Source organism: Humulus lupulus, chromosome 1, assembly GCF_963169125.1.
Source record: "Humulus lupulus chromosome 1, drHumLupu1.1, whole genome shotgun sequence".
NCBI classification, from domain to species: domain Eukaryota; kingdom Viridiplantae; phylum Streptophyta; class Magnoliopsida; order Rosales; family Cannabaceae; genus Humulus; species Humulus lupulus.
In genome coordinates, this window is record NC_084793.1 from 49714327 (window position 1) to 49736763 (window position 22437).

Sequence of the window (22437 nt, forward strand, 5' to 3'; positions counted from 1 at the left end):
CTGACTAGTTAGGGTCGGCACTGGTCGCATATTACTGACCTGAGAGTCAGAAATGGCATAAGCGTCATGAACGCAGGGCCAATAAAAGATTAGATCTAATCGATCTTAGCATTGAATGAATCTAGGAGCATTGATGCTGGACCGACCCGCAGGTCGATGAAAATTATAAGCGCTTGACTAGTCTAGGACTAGTTACTCAAAGCCAGGGCCAAAGGCCTAGGTGACTGTTTGTCACATGGCTAGGGAGAAAAATCCCATGGTTGTGACTCTATGGTCATGCGGTAGGTTATCTTGGTGACTAGTTCATCAAACACCTATCTTGTTTAAGCTAGTGAAATGATCACTTATATGCAAAGCCCAGGTGACTCTATCATCACATGGCTAATGGGAACGGAACCCATCTTAGTGACTATTACAACTATCACTCTTCTATTTGGGGTTAAAATCCTGGGATGATTATTATGATCATTGGTTGATGTTGTATATTCATCATTACGTGAACTCATTTGCTTGCTTGAATAGGGCTATATTTGCTAGGCGTGTGCCTTATGATTTGATGACATGTTATTACTGTTCATGAGCATATTGAGTTTTCTTGCCGGGCTTCGGCTCACGGGTGCTATGTGGTGCAGGTAAAGGCAAAAGAAAACTGGACCATCCTTGAGTTGGAGAGCTTAGGTGACGATGTGTACATATGCAGCTGCTCGACCACCACGACCAAGGTTTGAAGAGGAACTAGGGTTAAACCCTATTTTGTCGGTTAGATCGGCTGGTTGTAAATATTTTGTTGTAATAAACCTTTAAATTATATTTTTGGGATCCCAATGTATACAGTAAACGTTCCAATGAAACGTTATATCTTAACCAAAATTTTTAATCCCTAAACTGCTGATCATACTTAGTTACACAATTTTGGCCAAATGACTCGATTAGCGAGTTTAGCACTGTTTATAAGGCACATTGTAACAGTCCCTGGAGTTTAGGGCGTTACAGTATTGTTCTAGTAAGGGTTACAGATGATAGCTAGTGTTGGAATCCTCCATCTGCCCCTGAAGTCGTAGCAGGTGTTCGCTGGTCACTACTACAAAATACCTTTTACGGGACACTTTTTTAGGACACACACATAAATGCAAGTCCTTAAAAATATTTATGGAGTTTTTAGGACACTCATTGAGAGTCTTAAAAAAACACAATTTAGGACTCGCAATGAGTGTCCTAAAAAAATATGCGAGTCCTAAAAAAATCTGGGCGAAGAAATGAGTGTTTTACTTAACAATTTTAAGGACTTGCTTTGGGAGTCCTTAATACTCTTTAAGGACTCACTTTGTGCACTTTGTGAGTCCTAAAAACACCTGGACTGAAAAATTTAGAATGGTGACTTTTAAAGACTCGCTTTGCGAGTCCTAAAAGAGTATTAAGGACTCTCGAAGCAAGTCCTTAAAATTATTAAGTAAAAAAGCATAAAAACTATATTTTCTATTCTTTCTAAATTTTTAATATTATTAACTTTTATATTTATATGTTTTTATAATAATTTTATCATAATTTATATTAAGTGTTAATATTATTTATTAAGATTATCATAATTTCATTTTTCTATAATTAATTTATATATAAAATTAGGTTTTCTTGCATTTTAAAAAAAAATCAGGTTATTAATGAAAAGGGTTTCATTTCATGCCAAGCTCTCGACACATTTGGGACTCCAAAAATGAGCACACAAAGAAGCAGCGACGGCTGGGCACTTGCTCCACCTCCGACGACGTTTTCTCCCTTCAGTTGCGACGTCTTCTCCAGTTCCGGCGGCGTCTGGTCACTTTTGTATTTTGGCAGCCTTCCCATTACGTTCTAAACAATCTCTTTGCTCCCATTATGGTAAGGTCTCTATTTAGGGTTTTTTATTTTTTCTTTTGTTTTTTCTGCTGGTGTTTTAATGGTTCTTCTACTAGGCATTTTTGTTTGTCTTTATTATTGTTGATCGTACTTGGTTTTGGAGGTAGAGTGAGATGAAATAATAAGGACCTTTTTCAATCAACTCCCTTTTGGTTGAACTTCCCCAAATTGATGTTTATATATGTGTGTGCATATTCTGAAGTCTTTATTGTCTTCACTGATTTTATTTTGAAGTTGTGCTGTAAGGATTGTTTGGTTCATTTCTTGTGATTAGTTTCGTCATTTCGAAATAATTAAGAAAATGATAGGGATAATTTTACGTTTCCATAAACGGTGCTATATGAATATATAATCACAAGTTATTGTAGATAGTGTCTTTTTTGGAGTCTCACTAGTTTATATACTTTTGTAATCAATGTTTTATTATGAGAAGTAATTGATGAGCCTTGAAGTGAAGCACATAGCTTTGATTGTGGTGTGTCTTTGCAGTGTATATTTTCTCTTTATGCTACACATCTCTTTATTGATAAATGAAGTTCTTGTCCCCCGTGAGATGTCACCAAGTTAGATCCCCTTTATATATTAACTTGAAATGACTTGAATCAATACCTATCTAAAAAGAGTTCGAATATAGAGGGTAATCAATATAAACATGGGAACAAGAAAAGTTTTTAAATAATGATTCAACACCCAGGTGGTTCTTTTGAGCATTCACCAAATGAATGAAATGCAGATGTAGTTATCATCCATGTTTAAATACATAACTTACTTCTAATTACATTTATTTTTCTTTTAAAATTTTTGTTATTTAAAAATGTATATCATAATACCATAGAGGGTCAGCTACAGAAACTTACATCACGGCATAAGGACATGTATGAAATACTACATAGTGATATAACATGCAAATATAGCTCATAGTTGGGTGGAAGTGGGATTATATGGAAATATTATATTCATTAAGGGGAATATGCATAGGAGTCAATGACTACTACTTTACAATGTAATCTCAAAATTATGTTTCTTTCTTTATTTGTTGTGATCGATTGTTATATATGCTTTTAATATTCATTTGAATATGTGATTGGAATTACTTATTATTTGTGGGGTTACTTTGTGAAATAACAGAGTAATTTTACAAAATTCATTTAAGATACTTTGTAAGGCATGATATGGATAATTGCAGCTGATATTATGTTGAATTTGAAGCGTACAATAAGGATCACGAGGAAAGGTCATCCTTTGGAACTTTTGGTTAGTAATAATACTGCTCTTTTTTCTATTCTCTGGATATCATGACAGTTGACTTTAGATAATGTCTATTTAGTTTGTAATTAAAATATTTTTCCAGAAAGAAAAGCATAACAGTTTGAGTTATTATTAGAAGAGAGCTATTTGATGCTTTGTCACGATGTTTGTTGCTAGTTTAATTTAACTTGTCTTTTCTATTAATTGGACTTCAGGATATTGGATTTTTCCTCCAGCTTATTTGTATTAGACATAAGTGATAAGTTGTTCTAGTCTATTTAGGCTAGTGTATGGTTGTGGTTTGTTATTACATGTTTTTAATTCTATTGTGTTTTTCTTCATAGTTGTATTCTTTCATGTTCTGATAGTTTTAGAATTCATATTGGATTTACATCTATTAATTTTGTTGATTCTCTTCTACTTAGGGTGGTGGATTCAGACTTGTCTATTATTATCCTATAATTGAATTGTATTTGTTTGATTGGTTTGATTATAACATATACTTGTATGAATATACTTATTGTGTGTTGGCATACACATATAGCGTAACATTTTGTACTTTTTGTTTTATATATGTTAGTTTTCTTCTTGTTCCTTGTCTAATGTCTTTTTTGATGTGATTTATAACATTGAGCATCACTTTTGGTTCTTGTGATCACGTTTAGGTTCAATAGTATAAAGTGCTATACAAAAGTTTGACATTATTAGCATATTGGTTGATAATTCATAGTTATATTGGACTCTAAGTTTCATTCTTTTGGACTAGCATTTATTTGAGCACAACACTTTTTTTTGGTTCCCATTCGTACTTGTATTACTTTTGAGTACAATATATTCCATGTTATAATATTTCAAGCATTAATTTTATGAAGATGCCACATAGAGGTAGGGACAATTTGTGAAATAGACCAAACCTTAGTGAATTTTGATCGAAACTTGGCCAAAAGGACCAATGCTCAGTCCAAGATCATGAAGATCTAAATACTAAATAGACTCGTAATGATATTGATATTAGATTTAGGAGTTTTTTGTGTTGCCATATTTGTTGTATTCCAATTTATATTGCTTTGAGACTGAGACTGACCATAGTATAACTGCTTAGTTCATATATATAGATCGACTTGTTGTTTTATTTATTTCCAAATGAATTTTTTCCTTCTATTAATTAAGAAAACAATGATCGGTCTATTTAACAAGCTTTCTAGCATGTGGATTGGTCTTAAAGCATTGGATCGGTAGCTAATTGCAAGAGGTATGTTGTATTTGATTTTTTTTAATTTTCAATATTTTACAATTTTGAATGATAATTGTATTACTTTAGTGGAGTTTGAATATCTTAGATATTCATTCGTAGTGAAGTAGGTTCTGAGAATTCTGTGTGCTGCGGTAATAATGGAAGATTGAGAACTTGCATGTCTTAGTGCTGTTTGATTTGTTTGACATGTTGGTGTTGAATGTTACAGATGGCTAGGCTAGTAAATTAGGGGATTTGAGAATTTATGCATGTTCTACAATTTTCTTGCATAGCACATGTTTGATGAAAGTCCCAAGTTTTATCCTATAATCTTAATATTAGGCTCCAAAATCTAAAGGTTTGAGATACCTTTAAGCATATTTTATATAGTCGATCGAAATGTTACCTCTCTATTTGGCAGACATTTATATAAACATTACTTGAATATAAAATAGACTGTAACCACCATCATTTGTGTGGGGTCCAATGTTGTAGAAACTGATATATGATCTTCAGGTTTCTCTCCAACTGTTCTGTTATTTTACTTTGATTAATTTATAATTTTTATTTCTCTTTATGGGAAGGGTTGAATGGTAGAAGTTGTGTTCTCAGGCATTGGTTTGTGAAAAAATATGTTATATTTGCATAAGTGCATTAATGTCATATTGATCTCTAATATAGTCCATAAAATGATATGTCATTAATTTGGATACATATGCATGCCATGCACATCTGTGTTATATATATATACCTCTTGCTCTTTGTGTTGGATTATATACACACATATATACTTAATATATATAACAATGTTTTTTGATAACTTGATTGGGAGTACATGCATTTGGTAGCATTAGCCTAAATATAAATCAATATACAATTAGAAACTAGTTGTCACTGTTTTGAAGAATATAATACACTATTAATAATTAGTATGAGTGGAGACCATCACAACTTGAATGGTTTGTATAAAGTTTATATGTTTGTTTAAGTTCATTTCTAGTATTAAATTATTTGCAATGGTTTGACTGGGGTTTGCTACATGAGGCAGAGTGACTGAGTCTGCAATTGCGATGGGCAAGGGCTATTATAGATTTGAAAGGATATTGTGATATTTTTGTGTTGAGTATACGCCAATGCCTGGGATGGTAGATTCAAACCACTTGTTTGAGGTGATAATGGTGACAATAGATTAACTAAATTGGTATATACTTACTGCAATATACATTGATATTTGTTAAGAAAATGACAATAATTATAACTATTCAGTTTCATTCTTTTTTTTTTTTGTTTCTTTTTCGCAGGTTTGTTGATTGACAAAGAGGGAGTATGCATGGAGAAGACGAAGGAGAGAGTGAAAAGAAAAAAAATGTTTCATTGGCAATCTTGGCTCGGGGTTGTAGTTTAAGGTTCATGTTATTGTGGCATTCAGATTTTAATTATTTGTTTTATTTGACAGTGCAATATTCTCACATGTAAGGGGTAGAAGTTTTAGTCTACTTGATTATTTGTTGGAAGATGTTGAAGTATTACCCTTTACTTGTAGTTGCTAAGACAGCCCTGCCACATAATCCACCTGTTTAGTTTATAGGTTTTGGAGATAAACAAATTATAATTTGCTTATGGTATGTATGAAATCTGTGTCTTCATGTTGTTGTTTGTCTATTATTGTGATACTGTAATATTAATATCGTTCATGTTCTTGCTAATCTAATTTGTCAAGTTTTGAATGCATGTTGTGTGTTGAGATTTGTTATGAACTTTGATTTGCATTAAAATTTGGACTTTTCATTTAAATCATAATTTTTAATTTAAAATAAATATTTATTAATTTTTTAAAAACTAAAATTTCAGAAATTTAACATATATAATATATTTTGAATTCTCAAAGGGAAATATATTTTTTTAAAATCAAAATGAAAATTGTAGTTATATTTAAAAAAAAAATACTTTTAAGGGCATGCAAAACAAGTCCTAAAATCTTAATTTAAAGACACTAAACGGGATCTTTTAGGACTTGCATTGCGAGTCCTAAAAACATTCTTTTAGGACTCACGTTGCGAGTCTTAAAAAATTACTTAAAGGCACTTAACTCGGTTTTTTAGGACTCGCTTTAGGACTAGCATTGCGAGTCCTAAAATCTTACTGAAGACACTCAACATGAGTTTTTAGGACTCGCATTGCGAGTCCTAGAAACATTCTTTTATGACTCTCAACGTGAGTCCTAAAACACCTCAGTTTTTAAGGCTCTCAAATAGAGGACTCGCACCCCACGAGTCCTAAAAACTTTTTCAGGACTCGCAATGCTAGTCCTAAAAAGTATTTTTTGTAGTAGTGGGTATTTGAGTAAGGCTGAGAGATCTGATAGAAGAGATTAGATGGGTGAAATAGCAGGTTTTGTCAGGAGAAAAGCTGCTTTGTATACCTTGACAGTAAGGGTATCAATGTTGGTTTAACCTGAGGGTGGAGACATATAAGAATTACTGTATGGAAGGCTTTAGAAGTATTATTCTCTAGTTTTGAGAAAGGTTTGGATTTTCTCAAGAATCGATTAGTGGATGGGCATAGCTAATTCGGTCTTTAATATTACGGAGATGATAGGTCGTGGCAGAGTGGTTGTGCTAAGCAGTTATGGCAGAAGGATGCTCGAAAGTGGTGAGAGGAGGTACTCAGACCCAAATTGTTGCCATAATGGGTTGGGAAGAATTTAGGCAGTGATTTGATAAAAGAGATTACTATGACGTAGTTTGAGATGTGGAGACTAATGAGTTTATGAACTTGGTTTGGAATGGTAAGACAACGACAGCGTATGTCAATAAGTTTGGTGGGATTTGGTTAGGGCAGATGCTCAGTAATCGGAAAAGAAGAAACTCTGACAGATCTATGGCTCCTGGTTTGACAGAAAGGGGTATAGTATACAGGTTAGTCGTCAGGACAGTGATGAGACCTAGTGAAGTTGTTTAGTATATACTAGAAGCAAGAGACGTTATCTGGAAAGATGCCAGGTAAGGACATGTTATCCACATGAAATGGCTCAGTACGTTAGGGTGGATTAGGATTTCCCAGGATTAGAGAATGGAAAACTGGAATGCCTCGTTACATTTGAAGCCCGAGGCTAGTTCCTCGGAGGTAACCAGTTGACTTGATAGGCCTCGTTTTTGGTTATATAATGAGCTGAAAGAGTTTGGTGTTGAGTATCTTCCAGGAGAGATTCAGATATGAAGTGTATGTCTCAAGGTTATTATACAAGGGGCCTAGAATATTAGTACTTGTTAGGATGAATTAGAAACTTCTAATAGAAGAATTGGAATACAAGCAGTAAATGGGTTCGTAATGAAAGTAATTAAGCTTGTCATATGGGAGCTTTGATATGGGCCTGAGTGAGAGCTAATTTGTTAGATAAGGGATAACCGTGGATTGTAGGGGGCATCATTTGAAGTATATAAGTTGGACTGAATAGAAAGTGAATTGGTCAATAGACATTCAGATGAGTATGCAAGGAGTTGTTGGGTACGCTTCAGGGTTTGACTATGGACAGATTCAGTATCAGGGACAGTATGAAGAATGGTATTAGTTTGGCAGAAAGAATTACTAGTTCAGTTGAAGAAGTATCTAGCTTAGGGATGGATTAGATGGAGCACCGTATTATAGGACTCGTTGACATCGCCTGTTAAGGATGAAGAGTTTAAATGCCCGGTTATAAGACATGACAATGTCTTCAGGAATTGATCTTCGATCTGGTTATTACCAGCTGAGGATAAAGGAAAGAGACATTTAAGGAATTATTACTTGTACCAAGTGGGGTGTGATGGATTGTCAGTGAAGGTTCTTAACTAACTTATGCTTCAACAACACAGGTAAGTTCGACAAGCAGAGAGTACAGGAATGGTATAAATGAGTCACCTTTGGGTTCGTTAAGGATGTGTTGGACTACTCCCCAGTTAGAAGCGGAATGCGAACGACTACTACATTGGTGATGTTAAGACTGAAGAAGCAGGATCACAGGTAAGGCTCCAGAAGGTATCAACTTCATTTCTTCAAGGGTATTCATGGTCATGCTACAGGAAGAGAAGGGATCAAGTATGAAGAAGTTCAAGCAGAAGCCACAAAGAAGTTACTGAAGAACACCTGAGGGATAAGATGCACAATGAGACCAGTGGACATGTCATCTACTACATAAGTATCTTTGGAGGACAACCACACCAGAGATTAGAACGACAGAATAACCTAAGGGTAGACTGCATGGACAACTTTGTATCAAATTTTCAGAAGACAGTACAAGGAATGGTTAGCACCCTGTGGTATAGGAATCCACATGTAGTGGATGGTTACAGAAGGGTAGTGTGAAGGACCTTGGCTTTGTTTAAAAACATGAAACTGTAAGTGGTGCATCAAGTCTGAGACTCGCCCAGATATAGACTGAAGGGATGATGGTTTGAGCCTCGTGGTAGGTGAAAGAATGGGAGCATGGTCGGTATATAGAGAATATTAAGTTGAAGGTGAATGCATAGCGTAAGAGATTTGAGCGCTTGGTCATTTCTAGAGGAATAACCCTGAGACCAGGATCCAGTGAGACTTATTGGGTAATTCATGTTAGAAATCATTGACTGTATAAGAGGAAAATTAATTTGGAAGTTGGTCTCTTACTTGGGAAGGTCTGTGTCGATTGGATAGGACACCATAGATTCAGCAAGGTCAGACAAGGTAACAATTGAGATTGATATAGAGCCTGTGATGGGTTATGGACATATACATATCTCTATGGACAATGAAATTCAGAAAGAGGATCTAGTGAGAATGGTTAAGAATTCTACCATCGTAGCATGAATTAAGGGATGAGGATCGGATGAGTGATCCAATGAAACCTGGTGTTAAGGTGGAGATCCTAAATGAACATTGTATTACCTCCTTAAGCATTATGTAACCAGGAAGTTTAAATGGATGGTAAGATCTAATATTTGGATATTGGAAGGTAAAAGGGTATAGTGGGGGATCGTAGGATTGGACCACAATAGACTACAAGTAAGATGATTGGACATGGAAGGTTGCAACTTAGAAGATTTAGTTAACATACTTTGGTTCGTGTGAATGGGTGACGCAGCATGATAAGTGATAGTGTCAGGTTGAGACCCTTAAATTTCCAAGTTTTGGAAAGGAAATAGAGAACGAAAGGAGTAAGGTTAGAACCTAGAATTATGGACTGTCTACAAATAAAATGGCAACCTAAAGAATTAATGGTTATTTTAAAGAATTATGCATTAAAGGTCCAAGTATTTGGGATATTAAGAAAATTATAGTCCTTTGATGAACAGTCACAGTGATGAATGTCGGATTGCGGCTAAGGTGACATGGCATAAGATATGGTAAGATAGAAAGCAAGAAGTACTGGTTCTAAGTAAGGAAATAAAAGGCAATAAGTATAATGGTTCAGTATTGGTTCGGCGAAAACCAATGAAGTTATTAGAATTATTAAGGTGGAAGGATCTGCCCAGCTGCAAGGACATAAGGGTTTGCAAGATTCAAGTTTCGGAACACGAGGTTCCAGGATAGGAAATTTGTATTTCTCCAAACATTGCAGACAAGGAAGAGTATGATACCTTGAGAAAGAAAGAAGGATTTTTTGATTTCTGATTTAAGAAAGATCCCAAGGTCGTACCAAGGATTAGGCCAAGGGCCTACAAGTTTTCCTTACCCTGGTGTGGGTAGTGGTTTATGGGTATTGCTGGTGCCAATGACAAGACAGGAAAGTGACAACTGATGAGTTAAGCAGACCTTGGGGTTTTAGCAGAATTATTGAGTAAGGAAAGGTTAACGAGATTATGGTTGTAAGATAAAATGTTACGGAACAAGATTGCCACTCTAGTAAGAGTGTTATTGAAAGATTAAAGGTAAAGAATTAGACTCTGGAGTTATGGTCAGAGGTATAAGATTTATTACCTGATGTGTTCGAATAAATTTCGAGGACGAAATTGTTATAAGGAGGGGATAGTTGTAACGACCCAAAATTGCTAATAAGGCTTAAGGGCCTTGATTAGTGTGCCGGGAGGGCATACTTGGTATTTATGTGAATAAATGATTTAATGCATGATTGTGTGGCATGCATGACTATATGATTATATGGAGATGATTAAGTGCATGTTTATGAGTATTAACTATGCATGTGGGCCCTGTTTTATTTATAAGGGCGTATTTGTAATTTTTGCATGTAAAGGGCATAAATGTAATTATATATGATAAATTGTTGAGACCACATTATTATGTGGATATATTTCCAACATATGGCTCGAGACGATCCTAGTGAGCGAATTGGCGAAATAGTCACGACGGGGATTTATACCTGGCTCGGGGGAGCCTAGGGATATTTTGGGAATTTGGAGAATAATTTGGGAAGACATTGAGTAATAACTGGTTATTAATTGGATGACGGGATTTAAGTGGTAAATAATAGGAACACAACGGGAATTAACGGGAATTGGGAACAAATGACTAAAATACCCTTAAGCACCCTTGGAAGATGGATAAGGTTAGAGGGGTAAATGGGTCTTTTGGCTATTAGAGATATATTCAGCATTATTAGGACAAAACAGAAAATTGTAGAATAACTCAAGGAAGGAAACATAAATCTCTCAGTCTTTTCCCCTCATCTTTCTCTCACAGATTGCTTTTCTCTCTCTTTGGGTGATTTATTCTTGAGCTGAAGAAGGAAGTGAGAGCTTGAGGATTAAGGTGAAAAAAAAGGGGGCATAAGCTTGGGCAAATCTGAAGGGAAGGCTTATGGATTTAAGGCTAGCCAACCAGAGATTTTAGTTGAGGAATTTGGGAGAACTCAGCCATTTTTTAGGTATGGAGTCAGGCCTTTAAGTTTGTTAAGTTTTATTTGAGTTTAATTTCTGAGTTCTTATCCTATTTTTATGATGTTTTGGGCTTAAGAGGTTGAGTTTGGGTTTTGGGGAAAAGAGGTTTGGTTTTTTGTGGTTGCTAGAGGGAAAGGAAGAATTGGTGGCTGTTAGGGATCATCCAGAGGCTAAGGTCGAAATCATCCTATTGAGGTAACCATTTTTGGCCCTTATTTGTTTTGATTTTTCTGGTTTTAGATGGTGTTCTTGAGCTTCAGAGCTCAATTTTGGTTTATGTGTTTGATGAAGTTGATAGCCAAGTTTTTGGTGTTATTTGGGTGTTTTTGAGTAAGCTATAGTGAGTTATAGGTTAAATTTTGAATTTGGTTGAGGTTTGGGGTGGATTTTTGGAGTTTTGGCTCGGGAGAGGCGAATGAGAAACCAATAAAATTGCTTGTTCAGGTTACAGCGTCGTAGCACTAGGTTGGGAGCGCTACAGCGCTAGGCTGTGTTCTTGGGGGGCTGGAGTCTCTGACTCTAGCGCTGTAGTGCCCTCTGGTAGCACTATAGCGCTACCCTGCCTCCAGAACTTGGTTTTTAGGTACTTTTTAGGGTTTTGCTTGGGGGCTCGGGGGAATGGTTTCAACACTTTGTTTGGTGGAATTATAGGTCCCGAGAGCTTGGGATTGGCCCCGAAGTTGGTTTACGGAATCAAATTATAATGAGGGTTCTATTTATGGTCTGTGACTAGGTTTATCGCCAAGGCTCGGAGCTAAGGATCGTGCTCGGAGTCATTTCGCATTCTCTGCTCGGAATTCAAGGTAAGAAAACTGCACCCATTTGTGTGGCTGTGATGGGACTAAGGGCTCCCTATATTTGAATACAATTGTTGTATGATTATGATATGCCATGAGAGCATGAAATAAACAGCCTAAGAGTGCCGGAACTGATATTTGCGCACAGGACGCGGCTCGGCCATTGGTAGCTGAGAACAGCTTAATAGTCATTGAGCTTGGCTTAAGCGGGCCGGAGTCAGTGGGTTAAGCATTGGGCTCGACCTAAGTGAGCCGGAGATAGTGGGTTAAATAGAGGGTGCAGCCTAAGAGCGTCAAACCCTGAGTATTGTATGATGATTATGTTAAACTGTTGATTATGAATGTGATTACTGTTATTAATATGATGCTAATGGCTTGTTGAATATCTGGATGATAGACTGATGATTCTTTGTTTGTCGTCACTGATTTTGTGCTTGTTATGACCTGCTAAATATTTGGTTAATATCGTATGAATTATTTCATTGTCTGATTTGTTTATGCTATGTTACATAGTTTTCTTGCTAGGCCTCGGCTCACGGGTGCTGCGTGGTGTAGGTAACGACAAGGGTAAGATGGTTCCCATGAGTTGGAGAGCTCTGGGGGCGAGGTGTACATTGTTAGCTGCTCGTCTGCCACGGTCGAGGGATTGTATAGGGACGAAAACCTAAAATGTGTATTTTTCCATTAGAGTGGCTTTGACTGTATATAACTTTTGGTATTTTGTAAATCTATCCTTTAAACCCTGTTTTTGGGATCCCGTGTATCAAACATTTGTTTTAATGAGAAATAGTCTTTTTATGGCCAAAATATTTTAACCCTAACTTGTTTATGATTCTAGGATCACATTTTCATCTAAATGGCTTGATTAGCAAGTCTTGCACTATTTAAAACACACAGTGTGACAGCCTTGGTTATCCAGGGTGTTACAACGCCCATCTCCATGATCGCCTTTCTTAACTCCTCGATCTGAGCAAGGACCGGATCGTCAGCGGCCGGGACCTCTCCCCCATTGGCGACTGGGAACCCTTGGGCTTCGGTGAATGCTGGTCATTCGTGCTTGTCTCCTTGGCCTTATCTTAGAGCGTTTAGATGGTCACACAAGTCATCTCGTCTCTTTGCATTCTAACCTTAGGCGTCACCTCGCTGATCGTTAAGGTTTTCGCGCAGGTCAAGCCCATTCTTAGGTCTCACTCTTCCTCCTAGGCGTGTGAAAATGCTTTCAGTGTGAGCACTGTTGGTATCTCCTTCTCGGCTGTGGGGCCGACTGTTAAGCAAGTGGCTCAATGAGCCTTTGCCATGGTCCTAAGCTTGGTTGGTCGCAGTCCTTCTTGGCCAGGAGGTCGAGGAGGCTGTCCTGCTCGGGACTGGGATCTTTCATGATTGGTCTAGCGACCCAAATTTGCTAATAAGGCATGGGGCCTTGATTAGCGTGCATGGAGGGCAATAACTGTTATATTATATTAATATATGTGAATTTAATTTAATGAATATGTGATTAGAGTGCATGTTTAGGCGATTAAATATGCATGTGGGCCCCGTTTGGTTGTTAGGGGCATATTTGTAATTTTATGTCGTTGAGGGAATAAATGCAATACATGTGATATTTGTGATATAATGGTGATATATTTGTGATGCACGTTCCGAGACGGTCCTAGGGAGCTGTTTAGCTGGGAATGTCACAACGGGGACAAATACCCAGCTCGGGAGGAGCCTAGGGGTATTTTGGGAACATTATAACTTGAATATGAGAATTATTGAGAAATGGTTAATGGCACTTTGGTAACTTGGGTAACTATAGGTAACTCTTGAGGATAGTTACTTTAGGTGTGGAAGTGGTATTCTTGCAAGAGGATAGGGAAAAGTCTAGGTTTCCTTGAGGATTAGTTAGAATATAGGTTAGAAGGGAGGGCAATTGGGTCATTTGTCCTTGGGAGAAGATAACTTTGGCTGAGGAAAAGTCATTCACGTTATTTTATCTAGGCATAATCTGAATGTTTGTGTTGGGGAGACTAGAGGAACCAAGAAGCTAGAGAGAAAGGTGGAAGAAAGAGCTGAATATCTTTGAGGCTAAGGAGGGGATTCAAGGCTGAATTGAGGCAACTAAAATCAAGCATAGGCCAAGATTAATCCAGAGGTAAGCTTCATCTCTGAATTTTGGTGTTCTTGCAAGTTCTTTTAGAGTTTGGGTTGAATACTGAAAGTTGGGTATTGGTTTAATAATTGTGGGAATTCAGCTTGGGAATCAAGGGGGTTTAGCTTGGAGTTGGAATTGGAGGAAGCTCAGTGTCGAATTTCAGTTTGAGGTAAGAATTTCGTGCACCTCTGAGGTTGATTGCTGGTGTGGTTTAAGATTTCTGAAGGATGGTTTAAGTTTTGTAAGTTCTGGTTTAAGTTTTATGAAGTTTTTAACCAATTTGTGGATCATGGGTTTGAATGTGTGTTTGGGTTTGTTATTGATGTTTTCGGGTTGCCATATGGTCTATTTGGGGTTTTGGATTGAATTTGGGACTTAGGTATGTCTTGGTAATGATTTGGAAGTGTTTTGGCTCGGGAAAATGTTGGGGAAAACCCAGATTTCTGGGTTCACGTATGGGCGCTGCGGCCCATAAGGGTTAGTGTTGTGGCGCTAGGCCATTTCTGGGCAGGGGAAATTTTCAGTTTTTAGGCTTTTACCCAGGGGGCTCGGGGGACGCTTCCGCTACCTTGTGTGGGGAACCGGGAGGTCCCGAGAGCACGGGATTGTTTTCGGGAGATGATTATAATTGGTTAGAAATGATAGTGTTATGTATGTGTTGTGACTAGGTTTTCAGCGAGGCTTGGGTTAGAGGACCGTACTCGTGATTTCAGTGCTCAAGAAGCTCGGGACAAAGGTAAGAAAACCGAAGTACCCAAAGAGTAGGGCGAGGCCCCATAGTTGTGTTGCAGGGCTTGGCCCTATATGATTATGTGCAGGGCATAGCCCATTGATTATGTTAATGCGTGTTTAAGTGTTTGATTAATTATGCTATGTATGTAAATATGTGAATGATTGGCAAGAGCAGGGAACGGTGAAGGCCGAGAACGGCAAGGGCCAAGAACGGGGAAGGTCGAGTGCGGCAAGGGGCCGGGAGCAGCGTTTAGCACGCGGACTGCGAGTTGCTAGGGCGAGACCCTAAAGGATGCCTGGGATATCCTTACGGTGTGGGCCGCGAAACCAGGGCCTTATAAAGCGCCTGGGACGGCATGGCCGTATGTGTTTAGCCTATTGATGGCCTGTTTATATGCTGGGTGATTTATATGCATATGTTGTCTATTTATGTGGGGTTTTCTTGCTGGGCTTCGGCTCACGGGTGCTCTGTGGTGCAGGTAATGGCAAGGGGAAGATTGGCCAACCTTGAGTACGGAGGGCGTGAGGCGATGCGTACATGTCTGGTCTGCCTGGCCGCCACGGCCATGGGTATTTTTGGGAGTTGTTTTGTACTGGATTCTATTTTGTCGTTTAGTCGACTTTAAACACATTTTGAGTTGTAAATATTTATAAACAGTATTTTCTTTTGGGATCCCTAATGTAAAACACTCATAGTTTTCAGTGATTGATTACATTTTCAAATTATGTGATTTTAATACAGTTTAGTTACACTTTTGAGCGTAATGCTTGGTTAGCAAGTTGAATGCACATTTTAAACTCACTTAGTAACAACTCTAAGGTAGTAGGGCGTTACAACTTGGTATCAGAGCGAGCCAAAGTTTATGGTTCCTGGAGATTGACCGAACATGTACGCTCGCTGTCAGTGACAAGCTCGACTCAGGGTTGGTTGGTAAAGAATGACTTATAAGCTTGAATATGTGTTTATATGCCTGTTTGCCTGTTTATTTCACATAGAGCATGATGAATGAGTTGACATATGCATGATGCCAGGGCATGGCCTGTTGAGTGTTATATGCTATTTGTGTAATTCGTGGATCGTTGTTATGGTTGGCTGATGTGTATTGGGAGGTGGTTTTGGATTTTGTTATCATGCCTGATGGGCGGCGTCGTTGATTGCGGGTATATTGTTGTGATGCCTCGACAATCATCTAGACTCTGCGGCTGCCGGGCCGAGGATGGCAATCAGGGTCAGGACCCTCCACCTGCCCCACAGAATTGGCAACAAATGTTCGCCAAAATGGAAGCGAGATTGCAACGAACAAAAGAAGAACTCCAACAGCTGAGGCAGCAGGCCACTCCACAAGTCACTTGGTTGCCAGTTCAGCAGGTTGTGGCGCCAGTGCCGGTTCAGCCTGTGATGGAAAATAGGTGGGAACCTTTGTATGAAAGGTTTAGGAAGTATCATCCTCCCACCTTCGAGGGTGGACCAGACCCACTGCGGGCAGAGCAATGGATGAATATGGTTTCCTCTATCCTGGATTTCATGAGGGTTGAGGGGAACGAGAGAGTTGCATGTGCCAGTTAAATGTTTAGAGCGGATGCCCGCATCTGGTGGGATGTAGTGGTTCAGAGAAGGAATGTGGCAGTCATGACCTGGGAAGAATTTAAGAATATCTTAACCGAGAAATATTACAATGTAGCAGTCCGGGCTGCAAAGGTTGACGAGTTCATCAACCTGACTCAGAACCGGTTGACCGTGACAGAGTATGCTCTGAAATTTGATCGATTGGCGAAGTTTGCGCCAGATTTAGTGCCGACTGATGCGGCAAGAAGAGATTGGTTTGTACAGGGATTGAACGTTATGATCGCCCGTGATGTGAAGATCACTTTGGATCCAGAGACTACTACCTATGCTCAGGTTGTGGACAAGGCCCTTACAGCTGAGGGGGCCGAGGATCAGATTTGGAGGGAGAGCGATGTTAGGCGCGATGCCAGGAAGATAGTGCCTCCTTTTATTGGATCCATTCAGGGTAGTGGCCCCAGTGAGCAGGAGAGGAAGGCCCCAGATTCCTTTGTTCCTCCCAGTTCTGATAGGAGGGCACGAGGTGCTTTTAGTGGCCGTCAGGGCAGAAGTGAGAACTGGAGGAGTTTCCCAGTGTGTCCTCGGTGCAGGCGATGCCACCAGGGTGAGTGCAGGATTAGGGCCTGCTTTGTCTGTGGGAGTGCCAATCATTTAAAGAAGGACTGCCCACAAGTCAGGAAGGAGGAGCTGAAGTAGGGTGACAGTCTCACTCCTGCCAGAGTGTTTACTTTGCTCAGTTACAGTTTCCATATGTGCATTTCTATTATGCAAAGTTTGTTTTGGATAGTAGAGTCATAAGTTGTAGCTAGCTTCCCTACTGAGCATTATAGCTCATTAGTTACTCTGTGTGTGTAGGTAAGGGCAAAGCTTAAGGAGCAGTGCAATAAGCTGGAGGGGATTCTATTTGATGTATGCATACTGTGAAACAACCGACCTGCAGGGTTGTCGGGGTTCTCTTAAGTTTTCCGCTGAGTCTAGTAACAGTTTTATCAATTTAATGTTTACTAGTTTTACTTAAAGAAGGCCATATGGCCACAGACTATTTCTTAAGTTACGTTTAACTACATATTGTTTTTAAAACTATGGGATCCCATCCAAATACTATTTTATTTCAAAGTACTCCAATGCAAAATTTTCTAAAGTTTACTTTAAATTTATTTAGTTCTTAACGTCCGATTTTGACCAAAGTTGACTGATAGGGTCCAGTTGACCCCGGATAGTCATAGTTGTATTTCGGTTGATCTAGTTAAGAAAAGTCAAGTCGTTACATTTGGTATGAGAGCCTACGTTACTTAGGCTCCTGTAGACCCTCACAGTATGCATATGAAGATCAGAAAGGCGCCAGCTACTGCACTGTAAGTATATTTCTAAGTTTTGCAAGTATTTTTTTTAGTCTAATGATAATTGTGGGTTTCATAATGACTAGATAATGGTGATGATGAAGAGAACAGTTATGTCCAGCCGGGGACGAGGGGCTAAGGAAACCCGAGACTATTGGATCCAAAGGACTAAGGAAATGAAAATGAGCCTTGAGAGTAACTATGATGATTTTGAGAGGTTAATTAGGCATATCACGGCAGTGAACTGTGCCATTAAGAGATTAAGTGGGTAGGGGGCTTACTTAACTGTCTAGAGTGTTTTGAGGTTCTAATGAGCACAATTTCTTGGCAGAGTGTTAGGGATGCTCTTAACCAGGCCTGGAGCGATGTAGCTCACTTAGAAGGTCAAGCCCAAATCAATATTCGGCTATGGGGAAGAGATTCCCTAGGATCTACGTTGAGAACATAGCCAAGAAAGTTAGGTTTAACCATTTAGGGATCAAGAATTTAAACTATAGTAAGAAGAGGTGGGTGCAAGGAACCCCTAAGCTACCAAGGGGATTAATTAGGGAGTTGTCTCCGGGACTTAGGAAAGAATACGAGGATTCGTTCCCAGTCCATATGGTAGTTTATGACACTAATAATAGTCAGCCCAGGGCTAGAATTGGGATTTAGAAGTTATTTCCTTTCCTGTCAGTGAGGAAACGGGGGGTTTTGTTCCTGTTCTAGGATATGTTTGCATGATTTTTATGATGTCAGACTGTTGTATTTCTTTTATTTATTATTTCTAGTTGATTGCTTATGTACTAAAATCATGTATCAAGTTTGAAGTAATATTAATGATAAGTTATTATGCTCTTTTCTCCTTATTATACAATTGTATGAAGTATGTTAGGTTTGAAACTCAGTTTATATTATTGCTATGCTTCTTTTCGAGTTTTGAATAGAATGTGTTAGGCCTTTTCTGAGTGGATAGAAGATTTATCGTTCATAGTTTAAACTGTATGGCTCTAGGATTTCGAGCGAATCGCGATGCCTCCACGAAGAGCTTTACGACGAAGAGTGAATAGGGCCCAGGCACCAGAAAACCCGAACCCAGAAAATGCCAACATGGATACAGCTACGCTATTGGGAATTAATCAGGCACAAGCTGAAGAGATTGCTCGTCTACGACAAGAACTTAATTGGGCACCGGATGTTGGAAGGCCCATAGCCCAACAAATTGTGGAAGTGAGGCCACACCAATTTGCTCAACCAGATCCGATATACGAACATTTCTGGAAGCTGTACCCTCCACCTTTCGAAGGAGGCATGGATCCTATGGAAGTTGAAGAATGGATGAGTTGTATGGAATCCATTTTTGAACTATTGTAGTTAGAAGACCAAGCTAAAGTATCCTATGCTACTTATATGCTGAAGAAGGATGCCCGCATCTGGTGGGAGAACACGAAGCTTATCCAGGATGTCAGAGCTATGACATGGGCGGAGTTCGTACAAGTTTTCAACGAATAGTTCTACAATGAGACTATCAGAGCTTCTAAGGTGGATGAATTTGTGAACCTGATCCATGGAGATACTACTCTAGCCCTGTATGCGCAACAATTCAACAGGCTGACTAAGTTTGCTGGAAATTTAGTGGCCAACGAGGAACCTAAGGTCGACAAGTTCATGAGAGGGCTCAAGTCAATGATTGCCCGAGATGTAGAAATGGCTAGTACAGAGAGGATCACTTTTGCACAGGCATTGAAATAAGCACTGAAAGCATAAAGAATGGAGGACAGGATTTGGAAAGAAAGTGCAGCGAGAAGGGCAGCCCGCAAACCTAATCATTAGAGTAATGACCACAAAAGGAAGACCCCTGAAGGTTCGGGAAGTAACAGTCAACCTGAGAAAAGGGCCAAGTCTGGATTTCAGAATCGACCAGCTCAATCGGGACCAAGAAAAGAGAGTCTGCGTTGTAATAAGTGCATCAAAAAACATTGTGGGGAGTGCAGAACTCACACCAGAAGTTGCTACAACTGTGGACAAGAGGGCCACTACAAGAAGGATTGTCCCAAAGGCAGGTCAGTCAAGGAAGCTGAGGCTAAACAGGAGGACAAGTTTGTACCGGCACGGGTCTTCGCGCTGACACAGAAGGAAGCTGAAGCCAGTACCTCGGTGGTCACAGGTCAAATTCCTATAGCCAATCTCTTATGCAATGTGTTAGTTGATTCGGGTGCTACCCATTCTTTTATATCAACATGCATGATAGAGAAAATAGGAAGACCTAGAGAGGTGTTTTCGATAGGCTTTAGTATGATGTTGCCGTCTGAAGAGATGATGACATCTAGATGATGGGTATGCGCGGTGCCGATGACTATAGACGGGTGAGAACTCTCCGCTAACCTGATTGAGCTGGCTATGAATGAGTATGACGTGATACTTTGAATGGATTGGCTATCCAAGTCATCGATTGTAGGAAAAAGATCGCAGTGTTCCAACCCGAAGGGGAAGATAAGTTCGTGTTCAAGGGAGAAAGTATGGGACCCAAAACGCTAATCATCTCAGCGCTCAAGGCAAGGAAGATGATGGGAAAAGGGTTCCAAGCATTCCTGGCTAGTATATTGGACACAACTAAGAACACGCCACAACAACTTGAGGACATTAAAGTGGTGTGTGAGTACCCTGAGGTGTTCCTAGAAGATCTACCAGGCTTACCCCTAGATCGAGAGATCGAGTTCATGATCGAGTTAGCACCAGAGACAACCCCTATTTCAAATGCAACGTATAGGATGGCGCCTTCAGAATTAAAGGAGTTGAAAGAACAGTTGCAAGAGCTGCTTGACATAGGATTCATTCGACCAAGTCACTCACCATGGGGAGCTCTGGTACTATTCATCAAGAAGAAGGATGGATCGATGCGTATGTGCATTGACTATAGGGAACTGAACAATGTGCCGATAAAGAACAAATATCCGTTACCTAGAATTGACGATTTGTTTGACCAATTACAAGGGGAAGCGATATTCTCTAAGATAAATTTGAGATCGGGATATCATTAGCTTCAGATAAAGGAAAATGATATACCGAAAACCGCTTTTAGGACTCGGTATGGACATTATGAGTTTTTAGTAATGTCATTTGGTCTAACAAACGCCCCTGCAACATTCATGGATTTAATGAACAAGGTGTTCAAGGTGTATTTAGACAAGTTTGTAATTGTCATTATTGACGATATTTTGATCTATTCGAAGACAGAGGAGGATCACGAGGATCATTTGAGAAAGACGCTTCAGAGGCTCAAAGAACAACAATTATATGCCAAGCTGACAAAGTGCGAGTTTTGGGTAGAGAAAGTGGCATTTCTATGCCACATAGTAACCAAGGACGGAGTAGCAGTGAACCCAGTTAAGGTTGAGGCTGTCAAGGATTGGCCAAAACCAAAGAATGCCACTGATGTAAGAAGTTTTCTTGGTCTAGCCGGCTATTACAGGAGATTCGTGGAAGGATTCTCCAAATTGACAATGCCACTAACAAACCTTACTCGCAAACAACAAAAGTTCGTGTGGTCTGATAAATGCAAACAAAGTTTTCAAGAGTTAAAGAAGAGATTAACTACTGCTCCAGTGTTGTGTGTACCCAAAAGCAACGAAAAGTTTGTAGTCTACTGTGATGCATCCAAGATGGGTTTGGCATGTGTACTGATGCAAATCGGAAAAGTGGTGGCTTGGGAATATTGGGGGATTTGACTGTTTTGCCCTCGGGGACGTTTCCGGCACCCTAAGCCTTAGGTTGACCTAAGTGATAAGGATAACTTACTAAAAAAAGAAAGTTGTAGACAGAAGAAATAAACCGACTTAGACTCTCTTCTCAGCCCTTATTTCCTCTCTCTCAAGGAAAGCTCAAGGAAAGGGAAAACAGGGAATTTCTGGGACTTCTGAGCTGGGAATTGCTGGATTTTGAGGCTTAGTTCAAGACTCATCCAAGGAATTGAATCAACACTACGGTAAGCAGGGATTTCTCTCTCTTTGGTTTAAAAATTCTGAGTGTTCGGCTGGGTATTGAGGTGTTTGTACCATTGATGTTTAGGGTGGAATTTGAGCTGGAAAGCTTTGGAACTAGCTGGGATTCTGCTTAGAAAAGGAGTCCAGCTGAAGAGGTAAGTTATAATTCATGATTTAGAGGCTTAAATTCGAGTTTGGCATGGCTGGGTTTTTAGTTCTTGGGTTAGAAAGTTTCAGCAATTGAAATGGGTTTTCTATGGGTTTCTAATTTAGTTTTCAGCTGGGTTGTGTTGCTGGAATCTTGTGGGAAGTTTTTGGATAATTGAGTTATGGATTTGGGGTGGTTTTGAGTGAGTTTGCATGAGGTTTGGGAGTTAAAAATTGTGGTTTTTCTGGGTACGAAGGGGTCGGGCCGTGGCATAGTTCTTGGTGAGCTGCGGCCCTTCGAAGCTGATGGATGCTGAGGAAGGAGGGCGGGCCGCGGCATGGTCTAAGTAGGGTCGCGTCCCTTACCTATTTTTGGGCATTGGGTGATCTCTGATTGGGGCCATGCCATGGCATGAATGGCTAATGCTGCGACCCTTAAGGGATTTTGGGATTTTGAGATTCTAGGCTTGGGAATTTAACCTAGGGTGCTCGGGATTGAATCTTTTACCATGTTTGGTGAAATTCAATGTTCCGG

At 39.4% G+C, this 22437-nt stretch overlaps 1 protein-coding gene across 1 annotated transcript; it reads left to right on the forward strand.

The window, feature by feature from the left end:
• The first annotated feature begins 20885 nt into the window (after positions 1-20885).
• On the forward strand, positions 20886-21500 carry LOC133814581 (uncharacterized mitochondrial protein AtMg00860-like). Its single transcript, XM_062247525.1, has one exon. It carries the CDS (start codon positions 20886-20888, stop codon positions 21498-21500), a length of 615 nt encoding a protein of 204 aa, XP_062103509.1.
• The last annotated feature ends 937 nt before the right edge of the window (positions 21501-22437 follow it).